At 38.4% G+C, this 12,429-nt stretch overlaps 2 protein-coding genes across 3 annotated transcripts in view; one reads left to right on the forward strand and one right to left on the reverse strand.

The window, feature by feature from the left end:
* Positions 1 to 1,100, reverse strand: part of LOC130251611 (cohesin subunit SA-2-like) — a 54,095-nt gene extending 52,995 nt beyond the window's left edge. For both annotated transcript variants that reach the window (XM_056488507.1, XM_056488424.1), the window contains exons 1-2: positions 981 to 1,100; positions 695 to 863 (exon numbers count right to left, since the gene is read on the reverse strand). In XM_056488507.1, the coding sequence (XP_056344482.1) occupies positions 695 to 738 (44 nt within the window). In that variant the 5' untranslated portion in view covers positions 739 to 863; positions 981 to 1,100. The remainder of the gene's footprint in view (positions 1 to 694; positions 864 to 980) is intronic.
* A 42-nt stretch (positions 1,101 to 1,142) lies between these two features.
* Positions 1,143 to 12,300, forward strand: GTPBP6 (GTP binding protein 6 (putative)). The gene is made up of 10 exons (XM_056488919.1): positions 1,143 to 1,501; positions 4,169 to 4,306; positions 4,748 to 4,818; positions 6,343 to 6,473; positions 7,171 to 7,241; positions 7,684 to 7,842; positions 9,193 to 9,401; positions 10,716 to 10,864; positions 11,167 to 11,319; positions 11,613 to 12,300. Exons 1-10 carry the CDS (start codon positions 1,168 to 1,170, stop codon positions 11,752 to 11,754), a joined length of 1,557 nt encoding a protein of 518 aa, XP_056344894.1. The 5' UTR covers positions 1,143 to 1,167; the 3' UTR covers positions 11,755 to 12,300.
* The last annotated feature ends 129 nt before the right edge of the window (positions 12,301 to 12,429 follow it).

Below are 12,429 nucleotides of genomic sequence, written 5' to 3' on the forward strand. Positions count from 1 at the left end.
AATGAAGCAAAATACATGGAGCAAATGGGCCCAGAATGTGACAGGGTCAGCAAAGACTGGGTTGCAATGATTTCAAAGCACACAACAGTGGACATCTAAGAAGTTTAGAAGTCTTTGAAACCAAACAATAAATGCCTAAATGTTTTAACTTTACCTTCTATTTATATTTATTCTAGTAGAACTTCTAATTACCATTGTGTTAACAATTATATGAATACTTCAGCTCATCTCAACAGATGACTAAAAAATGCATTATAAAAGGGAGAAGATATGATGGATCCCCGATAAAAATAATACAAAATGCCATCAACACTTACAGGGAGCCTACAGATTAATTAGCATTCTTCCCACTCAGCATCCCCAAATGCTCCAATGAAGGGAGCAATGCGCTGACAATGAATCTGCCCTTTTTTTCCTAGGGTAGGGTGCACGTTTGCGCTGTGGTGAATAAGGCACAGAAAAGCTTGCAAAGCCAAGGTCCCTGACAAACAGCATAAAACACTACATTAAGAAGAGGGTAAATAGTACACGGAAGGAAATAGAAGGAAGATATTAGTAGCAAAGCACAATGCACAGCAAACCCCTTTTTTCCCCTTTTCCCCCAAGATGACACACTACAGATTGCGGCACAAACCCAAGGGACAGCACCCTAATTTACCAGGAGATCTTACAGACAACCTGTGCCAGGTCTTACTTTAGGCTGGGAAGGTTGCTGGCTGCGTTGGGCTCGGCTATCATTTCCGCTACATCATCTCAGCAGCACTAACAAGCTGACACGACCTTCTGAGGGAACTTCACCGAAACCGAAAGTCTTAACAACTTAACAACCCTTCGGCTTTTGCGGGCGGAACAGCGGCCGAAAACTGTCAAGAAAGGCACACAAAGAGATTTAATTCCAGGCAAACCAGGGCAGAAACAGGCCCCCCTCCACCACACCCCCTCGGCCGCAGAAGAGGATGAAACAAAGAAATCAAACCTACCGACAGCCCCGCCGCGCCTCCCGGGCGCTGCCCAGCGCGGCCGGCCCGGGCCCGGTTCAATCACGGCGGCCGCTGGGCCCGGCAGGGGCGGGCAGCGCTGTCACATGGGCGGCGGCGGCGCTTCCGCAGCGGCCGGAAAGACGCGGCCCCGCCGGTCCCTCCCCGCCGCCCCGGCCCGGCGGTGCCGATGGGGCCCGGCCGGCTCTCGTGGTCGCTGCTGCTGCGCTGCCGGCGGGCGGCGGCGGCTCTGGGCGCGCCCCGGTGCCGCCCGCTGCCCGCCCGCCCGCTCAGCGCCGCCGCCCCGCTGCGGGCCCCGCTGCGCCCGCCGGGCACGGGCGGCGGAGCGCCGGGGAACGGGGCGGATGGCGCCGGCGGGGGGGAAGAAGGAGAAGAGGAGGATGAGGCGGCGCTGGAGGAGCTGCTGGGCCCGTCTCCGCTGGCTCCGGGGCCCGGCGCCCAGCGCGTCGCCATCGTGCACCCCGCGGTCAAGTGGGGCCCGCGGAAGGCGCCGCACACCACGGGTGCGGGCCGAGGGCGGGCGGGCTCCGCAGCGCTGGGGAGGAATGGGCTGCCCCGGGAGGTGGTGGAGTCGCTGTTCCTGCACGTGTGTGAGGAAAGACTGATAGTAGCGCTGATACTGATAGTACTGGCGTGGTGGTGTTGGGTTGGACTCGATGATCTCAGAGGTCTTTTCCAACCTGATTGATGCTGTGGCTGTGCCGCTAGTGTGAGGTGCGCGGTGAAACCGCGGCATGCGGCTTGCAAGGTCTCGGTCGCGCTTTCCTTCTTTGACAGTTTTTTAAAAGACGAGCTGTTAGTGAGTGTTGGCAGGTCTGTACATTGACTTGCAAACCATGCTAATTGTATTTTGGGCGGCAGAACGCCTCAGTGCAGGTTGGTCGGGGAAACAGTCGGGCACAATGTTTATTGCATTTTTTTTTTTTGTAATTGTAATTTTGCTTATTAGCACAATGTTAATTGTCCTCAGCCCTCAACCGTGCTGCCTGCCCCGGTGGGCTGGAGTCCTCTGGCCTTGGGCTTGCCCCGAAGTTGGCTGAAGAGCAGCAGTCCCTCCTGTCCAGAGAAGACAGTCCAGTGAAGATTAAGTCTTGTATAAATCCTCTCCGGGATTTTAGTGGTTTTATGCAATTAGTCATCACTTAGCGATGCAGTCACTGATAATTCCTCTGTAAGGACTTTTTTTAGGACTACTATTAGATTTCTCTTAGAAATCGTTATAACTAGCTAATGTATAAGCATTCATCACACACAATTAAGATACATTATGACCTTGATGCTTCTCTTTGAACAATTCTCTAATTATAAGGCTGCAGTGTAAAGGATTAAAACATCTTGTAAGTTAGCTTTTTATGTATAGAATCATGGAGTGGTTTGGCTTGGAGGGAGCCTTTAATGGTCATCTAGTTTGACTCCCCCCTGCAATGAGCCAGGACATCTCCCACTGGACCAGATTGTTCACAGCCCTGTCTAATCTGGCCTTGAATATTCACCACCTCCCTGGGCAATGTGTTCCAGTTTTGCACCACTCTCATTGTAAAAAAATTTCTTTATATAAAATCTAAATCAAATTTCTTGGTTTAAAACCTGTTTTATTGCTACAGGTCCTGCTAGAAAGTCTGTCCTCATCTTTCTTAGAAGTTCCTTTTATATACTATAAGGCTGTAAAAAGGTCTTCCCAGGAGCCTTCTCCAAGCTGGGAAACACCAACTCTCCCAGACTTTTGTCATAGGTGATGTTCCACCTGTGTGACCATCTTAAATGGCACTCCTCTGGACCTGCTCCATATCTGTCTTGTGCTGGATGCAGAGCTGGATGCAGCACTGCAGGTGGGGTCTCACCAGAGCAGAGCAGTAGGGCAGGATCCCCCCAGTGTGCTGCTCATGCTGCTTTGGATGCAGCCCAGGAATGTTTGGCTCTCTGGGCTGCAAGCACAGAGTGGTGGGTCATGTCCAGCTTCTTGTCCACCAACACCCCTGAGTCCACCTCAGCAGGGCTGCTCTCCATCTGTCCATCCCCCAGCCTGTATCAATATACTGGGCCCTGACCCAGATGCAGGACCTTGCACTTGTTGATCCTCACTGTTTTTCTGTGTGCCCACTGTCTTGAGCCTGCTGGATGGCAAGAGACATTTTATATATACTTACTCTTTCATTCAATTTATTTTGTGATGAACCTAAATCTTGTTGAGTTTTATTAGCACTGGTAATTCTAACAAATTGTCACTTTGCAGAATAAAGTTTTTAACCTTTTCAGAATTGACATGACATAATTTTACAATTGAAAAATAGGTAAAATATGAAAGCAACTTTCTGTCCAAACATACAGAAAAATAGCAGTGGTCCCTTTCCTTTTATTTAGGCCCTCTAGATGAAGAGCCTGAAGTCTGAACAAATGTTTTTGAATGATTTTTGAAGCACCACAGATACAACAGGAAATATGTATTTTACAAGAAACATGAACAATATGAGAAAAAATTGATTGTGATTATCTTTAAAAATATGTTACTTTTTGGACCAATGTAAACTATTTAGTATATAAATTTTGCTGTCTAGAGAAACTTGACAAATTTGTTCTGAAGAGGAAAAGTTTGGCATATCAAGACTAGAATTGCTGATTTTATATTCTTGTGTAGTCTTTGTGATTGTACAAAGTCATCAAAAATTGCTTTGCAGTGTAGATGTTAAAAACTCAAAAGTAATTGATGAACCAGGATGCAGGATTCAAATCTGCAAGTCACAAACCAGTTCAGGCCCCTTATGAATAAATGGCTGTGAAGTTAGCAGTAGCATATGCCATATTATTAATTCCCAAATTATTGCTGCAAAACACCCAAGTGTTAATAGATTTTCCACCTAATTATTCATTTCCCTTGTTGAGGAAAAAAGGTTGGTGATTTCTTTCCTGACAATACAATTAAAAACTCTCCTAAGCCAAGAACCACAGAAGTAATTTATACTGTCAGATGTTTTGTGTGATAAAATTGCATCAAACTGTTCAACTACTCTGATTAGAGGTAAGACACTTTGTTCCTTGTGCTAGAGATTAAAAGAATTTCAGTGTAGCTTAGTCTTTCCATATTCATGCATGTACTGTAGTTGTTGAGATCTGAGCAAAGTTATGATGGTACATTATAATACTTATTTCTTTTTTCTATTATGTTCCTGTAGCTGAATTACAGATTGCAGAAGCCGTTGCTCTTGTAGATACTCTTCAGAACTGGACAGTTTTAGATAAAATAATTCTTCCTACAAGAAATCCCAGCAAGAAGTTTGTTTTTGGTAAAGGAAACTTTCAGGTTTTGACAGGTAAGGACTGAGATCTTTCAGTACTGCATCACTCTAAATGGAAGACTTTTGCAGCCAAGCTGTTCAAGGATAGGTGTGAAAGCTGAAGAGAGGGAGAATTTTGTTTATCTATCCTGCAGATTTGCATAATTGGAAAAGAATTAAGGTAACAAAAGCAATGCAGAACAGACATAACCCCTTGTCACTGAAAATGTGTGAGGCAACTTAATCTTTAAGTGTGTGAGGCAACTTATAACTTTATGTGATTGACATAAATGAAACTGATGCTGTTCTTGGCACAGTACTAAATTAGCAATTACAACTGCTCTGTGAACAAAGAATATGGTGCCATTTGATGTTTTATGAGTATTCTGCTCAGTGCAAAATGGTTTATAGTCTGGGCATTTTAATAGGAGAATTGACATTTAACACTCTATTTTGCAACCGTTATCCATCTTTTAGAAAAGATTAAAAAATTGCCCAATGTGACAGCTGTCTTCTTGAATGTGGAAAGAATATCTTCACTAACAAAGGTAATTAAATATAATATCAAATCATATTCTTTGCATCAGTAGTGTTTGGAAGCTATTGATGTTAGAAGTGGTCAGTTAAGATTCTGAATTTGCAAATGTTAATATATGAAGCACTAGGACTGAGTTTTGATGAAAAGAATTTTAATACCAATTGCATTTGTCCAGTTGATACGTGTTTGCAGCACTTGTGCATGAAATTTTCCAGCTGTTAAGTATTTTGTTAATTTGTTGTAGACTCTGCTCCCACATTTGACACTGGCCCTATTTAAAATGTTGAAAAATTTATTCAAGGTGGTTTTTGCAAAATGATGGTGTTAACACAGCTCTTGTTATGAAGAATGTCAACATTTTGGATTAGCTATTAGCACAAGTTTCTATATTTATAATGGATAGCTTATTTTTCCCTATGCTGTGGATGCTGAATTTTATTTTGAATATGAGGTGTAAATTCAGAGCAACCTGATAGTTGAATGTTTCAAATACTTAAACTTTCATTCCTAACCCTTAAAAAGAAGCATTGAGGGGTGCAGCATACTTCAGTATTTTAACACTGGCAGTAAAACAACTGGTACATGAACTATAGATACTCTTGGACAAACTGAAATAAAAAATTTTGGGGGTTTTTAGTGCAGCATCATGTGGGGTGTAAAGTGTATGCAAACTCTGCAAGCAAACATTAATGCTTTGCTGGTAGTTTTGAATGGTTTCTCTGTTTATAAAATGAAGAGATGACTAATACCTCTAACAGACAGTTATTCTTCCATTTGTTGATGAAAGGAATATTGAAAATGTTTCATTTCAATTTCCTAGTTTTTAGGAAAGCTTTATTTTATAGTATAAGTTCTTTTAGTACTAGATTTGCTAAAAATTGTTTTCTTTTCACAAATATAGATATTAAGAGCAATTAAACAGGGTTGACTCAAGAAAGTGTTTGAGAACATGTATGCAAGCATTCTGGATTTTAGAGATGTCATAAGGAAACTACTGCATGTTTTAAGTGTCATTTGCTGAATTAGGGCAAGGATGAGGGGTTTTGGTTGGTTGGGGATTTATTAAGTATTTCATTAAAAGGTCACTATTAAATAATTTTCCTGCATTCCTCTCAATTTGTTTGCAAGGTTCAGTAATCTTTTTTCCTTTCCTTTGTTATCCTTAGCCTTTCCCATTCCAGTATTTCATAATTATTTTTTACAAGGATTTAACCACTAATTTACTGATTCTGAGATATGCTGTAAGATTTGTTGCAAGAATCCATAAAGGGCAGTGGAAAGATTCTCACTGAATTTGATGGGCCTAGACATGAAGTTCTACTTTCTAAACTCTCTTTAGCTTCTCTCTTTCTGGTCAACCAAATTTTGACTTTGCATGCTCATAATGATTGCATATCGATTGCAGTGGAATCCTGAGATTCTCTGAGTTCAGGTGTCCATCAGCTAACTAACTGTACTTGCTGTGTAGGAATTGATACTGTGATACTGTGGGGGACAGAAGACATCTCAATTATTTTGTTTTACATGGCTAAAGAAAGAACTAGAAGGTGCCTGGGGCGTGCCAGTCTTTGACAGATACACCGTGGTACTTCACATTTTTCGCTGTAATGCCCGGACAAAGGAAGCAAAACTGCAGATAGCATTGGCTGAAATTCCACTTCTCAGGTACCCGGGGCTGTGCAAATCACATATCTACATGTTTTAGTGACTATTTCTTTACAGTAACAAAACCCAGCAATATTTACTGTAAAGAAAAAATACATAGGGTGTTCAATGATTGATTAGAGCACAGAATTATTTACTATAACGTCATTATTTTAAGGTTCTGCGGTGCTGACAGGCAAAACCAGAATGTGTTCAATAATCTTACAAAATGTATTTTTCATGAAAAGTTCCCGGTTCTTTCTTAGACACAAGATGGATTGCAAGAGTATGTAGGAATTGGATATATATATCCCATAAAAAAATTGTTGAGTTTAATAAGGAAAGCTATAAACAAGGAAGATTAATTTGTATTTAAATTTTCTACATTTCTGCATTATAGGGCATAGAAATGTGTACATGGCAGTTGGTGTGAGTTATGTGGATGTTTTAGAGGTACATTTGGCTCTCTGAAATTTCAGAATAGCAATTATAATTCACCAAGAGAACTGTATGCTTTTTCAAGCATACAAGTTGAGCCAGAAGAATCTGGATTTTTTTCTCCGGGCTTCTTGCCATGAGCAGGTTTTATTTACAACTCAGTCATTTAGTGGTTTTATTTGTACTATCAGAATTCCACTACTGCTTCCCAATTTTTAGGTATTTTGGTATAACTGTATTAAAGAAAATTGCTTCTAATTAACTGTTACTCTGCTGCCAGGTCAAATCTGAAAAATGAGGCGTCTCAGCGAGATCAGCAGAGAGGTGGTTCAAGATACATCATGGGCTCAGGTAAAGTCTAAATAGTCTCATTAGTTAGAGGATATTTTTTTCCCCATAGCTTTTAAACAAATTTCATTGCATCTTATTTTATTTGGAGGAGATCAGGAGGAAAAACAGTGTTCTGCATCTAATTAAACAAACGTACAAAAATGTATTGGCAAGTTAGTTAAATAATAAGGTTTGGGTCTATACTGGTCAAGTTTTTTGGTCAGTAAGTGGTCAAGGAGAAAGTATTTACCTGCCACAGGGATTTTTCATAAGTGTACATGGGTATTTTAGAGTGGTTAGCATATGATTTATAATTATTGACTTTCTTAGGCAAGAATACATGGGCTTAGTTGCTTATTTTTGACTTCACAAACTATCAAGTGCACTTGATTTCCAAATATATCACTTGCTGTACAGTTTCTCTTGTAAACTATTCTGCCAATTATTCATTTATATTTTTCAGGTGAAACATTTCTAGAAACACAGAGTCGTGTCTTGAAAGAAAGAGAACTTAAAATTAGGAATGCCCTGGAGAAACTAAGGAGGAAAAGGGCTTTACTTAGGACTCAGCGCAGAAAATGCGAGTTCCCAATGGTCTCAGTAATGGGCTATACCAACTGTGGTGAGCAAAACCTCCTGAAATCATAGCACAAAAGAGCTTATATTGTCTAATTTTTAATTAGAAACTCTAGCCAGATTCTCATTTGTGTGTGTATAGGCTTTGTATTTTAATTAGTTTTTTTAATTGTGTAATGAATATTTGTCAGTTAGGATGTAGTTAGGAAAGCAAATTAAGCTGCTTGGTTTTTTTCAGTCTCAAAGACATATTTTGGAGAAATGCCTAGCAGCTGTTGTGCGAAAAAAAGATTTTATCTGCAGTGCTGAAGACTGCACTGTTAATATCCCTTTGTATGAATCTCTACTACTTGATCAGAATGGGTACATAAAAGTACACGGGTGTTCAGATCACTATGAGGACTCAAGGCATAGGAACACTATTGAGAGTTGGCTGTTGATGTCTGAGAAACCTGCATAAGGAAGACTGTAGCTTTGCATGGATTATGTATAGCATTCTGAGATGTGTTCCTAGGAGAATCTAAAGAAAGCTAAAATGGTTTTTTCCTGCTTTTTTTTGGTTTGGTTTTTTTACCTTACACAAGTGAATTATTACTCAAGGCATAAATAGAGTTTGGACTAGACACTTTTTTCAGGTTAGATTATCTTAAGACAATTTCGTTTTTTTATTCAACTTCTTTAAAAAAACAAGCCTATCTTGCACTAATTTTGTTATGACTTGTACACTCAAAGATTTGGATTATACTGTATGTTTTTCTTAAATGTCATACTTCCATATTTTTCAAACTGAAGATTCAAATATATCGATTGATACAGATATAAAGCAGTTTCGTATACACATAATTGAAATACTGTAATTAGGCTATATATTGAGCACTTTAATGACTAATTATGTGAAATATTCATAGAGTGAAATAAATGTCTCTAGTATTATGTTCATGAGGAAATGCTCAATAAAGGCCTCAGCCTAATAAGGTATATATTTCTAGCACTTCCCTATATTTTTTTTATTTAGCAAGTAAATTATTTCATTTGACAACAGAAGCACTGAGGGGTGTGTAAGTGCATGTTTCCTAATGCTGTCATGGCAGTGCTCTTCAGAGTCTTACAGGTGAGAGATGTGGTTAGGTCACTTTGCAGGTAGAATCAGTCTTTGATCATCTTGAGATTTCACAGCAGTATGTGATAACATATATGACCTTAAAACCAATTCCAAGTTATAAAATGTAAGGCTGTCTTGGGATATCCTAACATCATACAGATAACTGGTCACAAGCTACAATTAAACAACTCAGATGTAAAAATATATGTTACATCACACATTTCACCTGAGACTTGCAAATTAAATTTTACTTGGAACAAGCCTGTAAAATCTTGCCCTTTTTTATTTAATTAGGAAAAACTACTTTGATTAAAGCCTTGACTGGGGAAGCAGGAATTCAACCCAAGGATCAGCTGTTTGCCACTCTGGATATTACAGCTCATGCTGGCTATCTGCCCTCACACATGGCAGTTATTTATGTTGACACCATTGGGTTTCTGACTGATCTTCCACATAATCTGGTTGAGTCATTTTCAGCTACACTAGAAGAAGTGGCTTATTCAGTAAGTAGTCAACTATAAAAATTGAGAAATAAAATTCATTTTCTTGTAAATAATCCTCATCCTTTCAAAACAGAGGAAGTTAATGACATGCTGTTCTTATCAAAGTATCTGGCTGACTATAGTAAATTAAAATAATGATGTATATATCTTAAAATATCTTAATTTTCTGATATTTTTTATGCAGAACATACAGTTATGAAGGGATTTCAGAAAGGGCTTATTTGGAGTATGTGTGTCCATCTCCATGATACTTAAACCAGATAAACCAGATTTTTCTGATAAAATATCTGAACAGTGCATCTAAGTGAGTCAAGGCTAGCTTTCCTGGAAGTTAAAAATTAAATAAAGCATCTGAAATTACCTGGTTTTAACTTAAGGTTTCCTTTAGAGCTATAAGTGGGTGATTTTGATGTGATGCAGGCAGCATGTAATAAATATAAATGTACTTCAGCAATTATTTTCTCATTAAAGTTGTTTCCCTGTGCTATAACAAAGTGTAAAGCTGCATACATACACACAGACATTCAAACAAAAACCCTGTATTGTGAAAGGCAATGAAATTCAGTGGTAGCTAGATCACAGAATGCTGCTAAAGATTGGACTTCACCATGTAATAGCAGGGCTTTCAAAAGCTGGCTGAAACCATCCTGTTTTTCACTTACTTCTAATTATTTTTCAAAGGTTTAAAGTGATGTCTTGAGCAAAGACGATGAAACAATTTGAATGCAAATGTTGCATTTGGTTGTTTGGTTTTTATCATGGCAAACATTATATATATGTACTTGAAACTTGTAATTTTTGTATAAAGCTTTTCAGTGAAGTATCAGTAATAGTATCCTGGGAGCTAAGCATAAGGATAATCTATATTTTGAATGTAAATATAGAATTACAAGTTACATGGAAGTCTGTTTTTGAAACAGTTTTGCAGCCATTACTCTTCTAAAAGCTTTTTTTAAGAGATCACTCTTTTTAATCTGTTTTTGAAGCCTTATTGTTACAAAGCCTTGGCTTTGAAGAAAATGGATTAGTTATTATTTGAAATCTGATTCTGTAACTAGCTTGACTGACAACATTTTCTTCAGGGTTGTGGGAGGCAATTTGTACTCACTAGAGGTGGAAGACTAAGCTGCTGCAGATTTTCTTCCATCATGATCTAAGAAACAGTTGTTTAATACTGTTTTAGTAGTTAATTTTACAGTGCTAATCTGCCAGTGTATTATCAAATAGGAAAGTATTTTACATTAATTTTCAATGCAAAAATGGTATGCTGTTTCTACAGCCTGGTAACAGGTGTTGTATATTGATCTTTGCTAGGATCTGATAGTTCATGTGAGGGATATAACTCATCCAGAAACCATCCTCCAGAAAGCAACTGTTCTGTCAGTTCTGAGGAATCTTAATCTTCCTAGTCATTTACTGGACTCAATGGTAGAAGTTCATAACAAAGTGGATTTGATAGAAAGGTAAGCAAGAGATTCGAAGTGTACTTAAACATTCCTAGAAGATTTTTAATTCTTAGTCTAGAAAAGAGATCCCACACTTCAGAATATATTTAATTGTGTTTCTCAATCTTTTACATATGTAACTATGGTCTGAAAAAGAATTAATTATATTTTAATTACAAAAGAAATCACTTGAGTCATACAAGAAGTGGCCTCTGTAGAAGGTGTCAGTACAAAGTAACTCAGTTAAATTGTCCGTGCTTGGAATATTTTCACAACCTAATCTTCATGAACAAATGTGCTGGCAATTAATTTTCTTTCAGGTATAAACCTGCTGAAGAAAATGCTTTAGCTGTTTCTGCTCTGCATGGGCATGGTTTAGAAGAACTGAAACAAGAAATAGAGAAAAAAATATTGGCAGCAACAGGGAAGAAGATTCTAACAGTTAACATCAATTTAGAGGGACCTCAGCTAAGGTAAATAATTCTGAATCATAAGAAGGACTTGGAGAATATGAAACACTTAACCATTCATGTCTTAAACTTTTCAAATCATATCATACTGATGTTAATCTGCATTAAGAATAACAGAGATAATTATCAATGTATTGCGACCTATTGACAAAAAAATAACCCCATTAGAGAAGTGAAGCAAAGCACTTAATCTTTTAAAGTGTTACCTAGATAGGAACCTTCTGACTTAGAGCAAAGATCACATTTTGTGCAGTGTGTTATACTTTTAAGATGCTAATATGCTTTTATATTTACAGCTGGCTCTATAAAGAAGCAACAGTTCAGGAAGTAGAGGTCATGCCTGAAGAGGGCACAGCCAGGGTGAAGGTGATAATCGGCAGTTCTGCTTTTGGCAGATACAAAAACCTCTTTCCCAGCAGCAAGATTTCCATGTCATGAAACTGCATCCTCATCTAGGAGAAAAAACTGATCTCCTCAAGAAGATGTGAAATGAAGTGACCTATTAGTCTCACTGCTGAATAGTTTATTTTTCTTCCCTACATGATGTTTTTGGCACATTTTAGAAACGGACGTTGTTTCAGAAAACTGCTGTATGGAAACAATAAGTGCTTTGAGCTTAATTTTGTCAGCAAGTACCAGGACAGCACTAAATTTTTTATATTAAACCTGTTGCTGGCTATAAGCTGAGGACCTCAAACACATGGAATGGCATCTGACTTAACCTTCAAAAAAGTACCAAGTTTCTTGTATCATATAAATAAAGCTTTTGTCTTTTTTAGAAGAAAATAATATTTATTATAGTTAAGGTGTTTCAGATGGTCTTTGGAAAATGAAAGAGAACAAAATGTTGTTGGTCATATATAAATAATGAAGATAAATGTGTGCTCAAGCAGAATGCTTGAATGTAAGTAAAAATAACTGCCATGTCTTGTTGCAGTGAAGAAAAAATAATCACTCAAGGCATTAAATATGAAGAAAAAATAATCACTTTGTCAATTCTTGGAGAAAACGTTCAAGGTACAGCAAACCTTTTCACAGAGGAAAACAAAAGGAAAACACAACCACGACAGATCATTTCTTAAGTTATGAATAACCAATAAAACAATATCACAT

The sequence above is a fragment of the Oenanthe melanoleuca genome, chromosome 1 (assembly GCF_029582105.1).
Source record: "Oenanthe melanoleuca isolate GR-GAL-2019-014 chromosome 1, OMel1.0, whole genome shotgun sequence".
NCBI lineage: Eukaryota > Metazoa > Chordata > Aves > Passeriformes > Muscicapidae > Oenanthe > Oenanthe melanoleuca.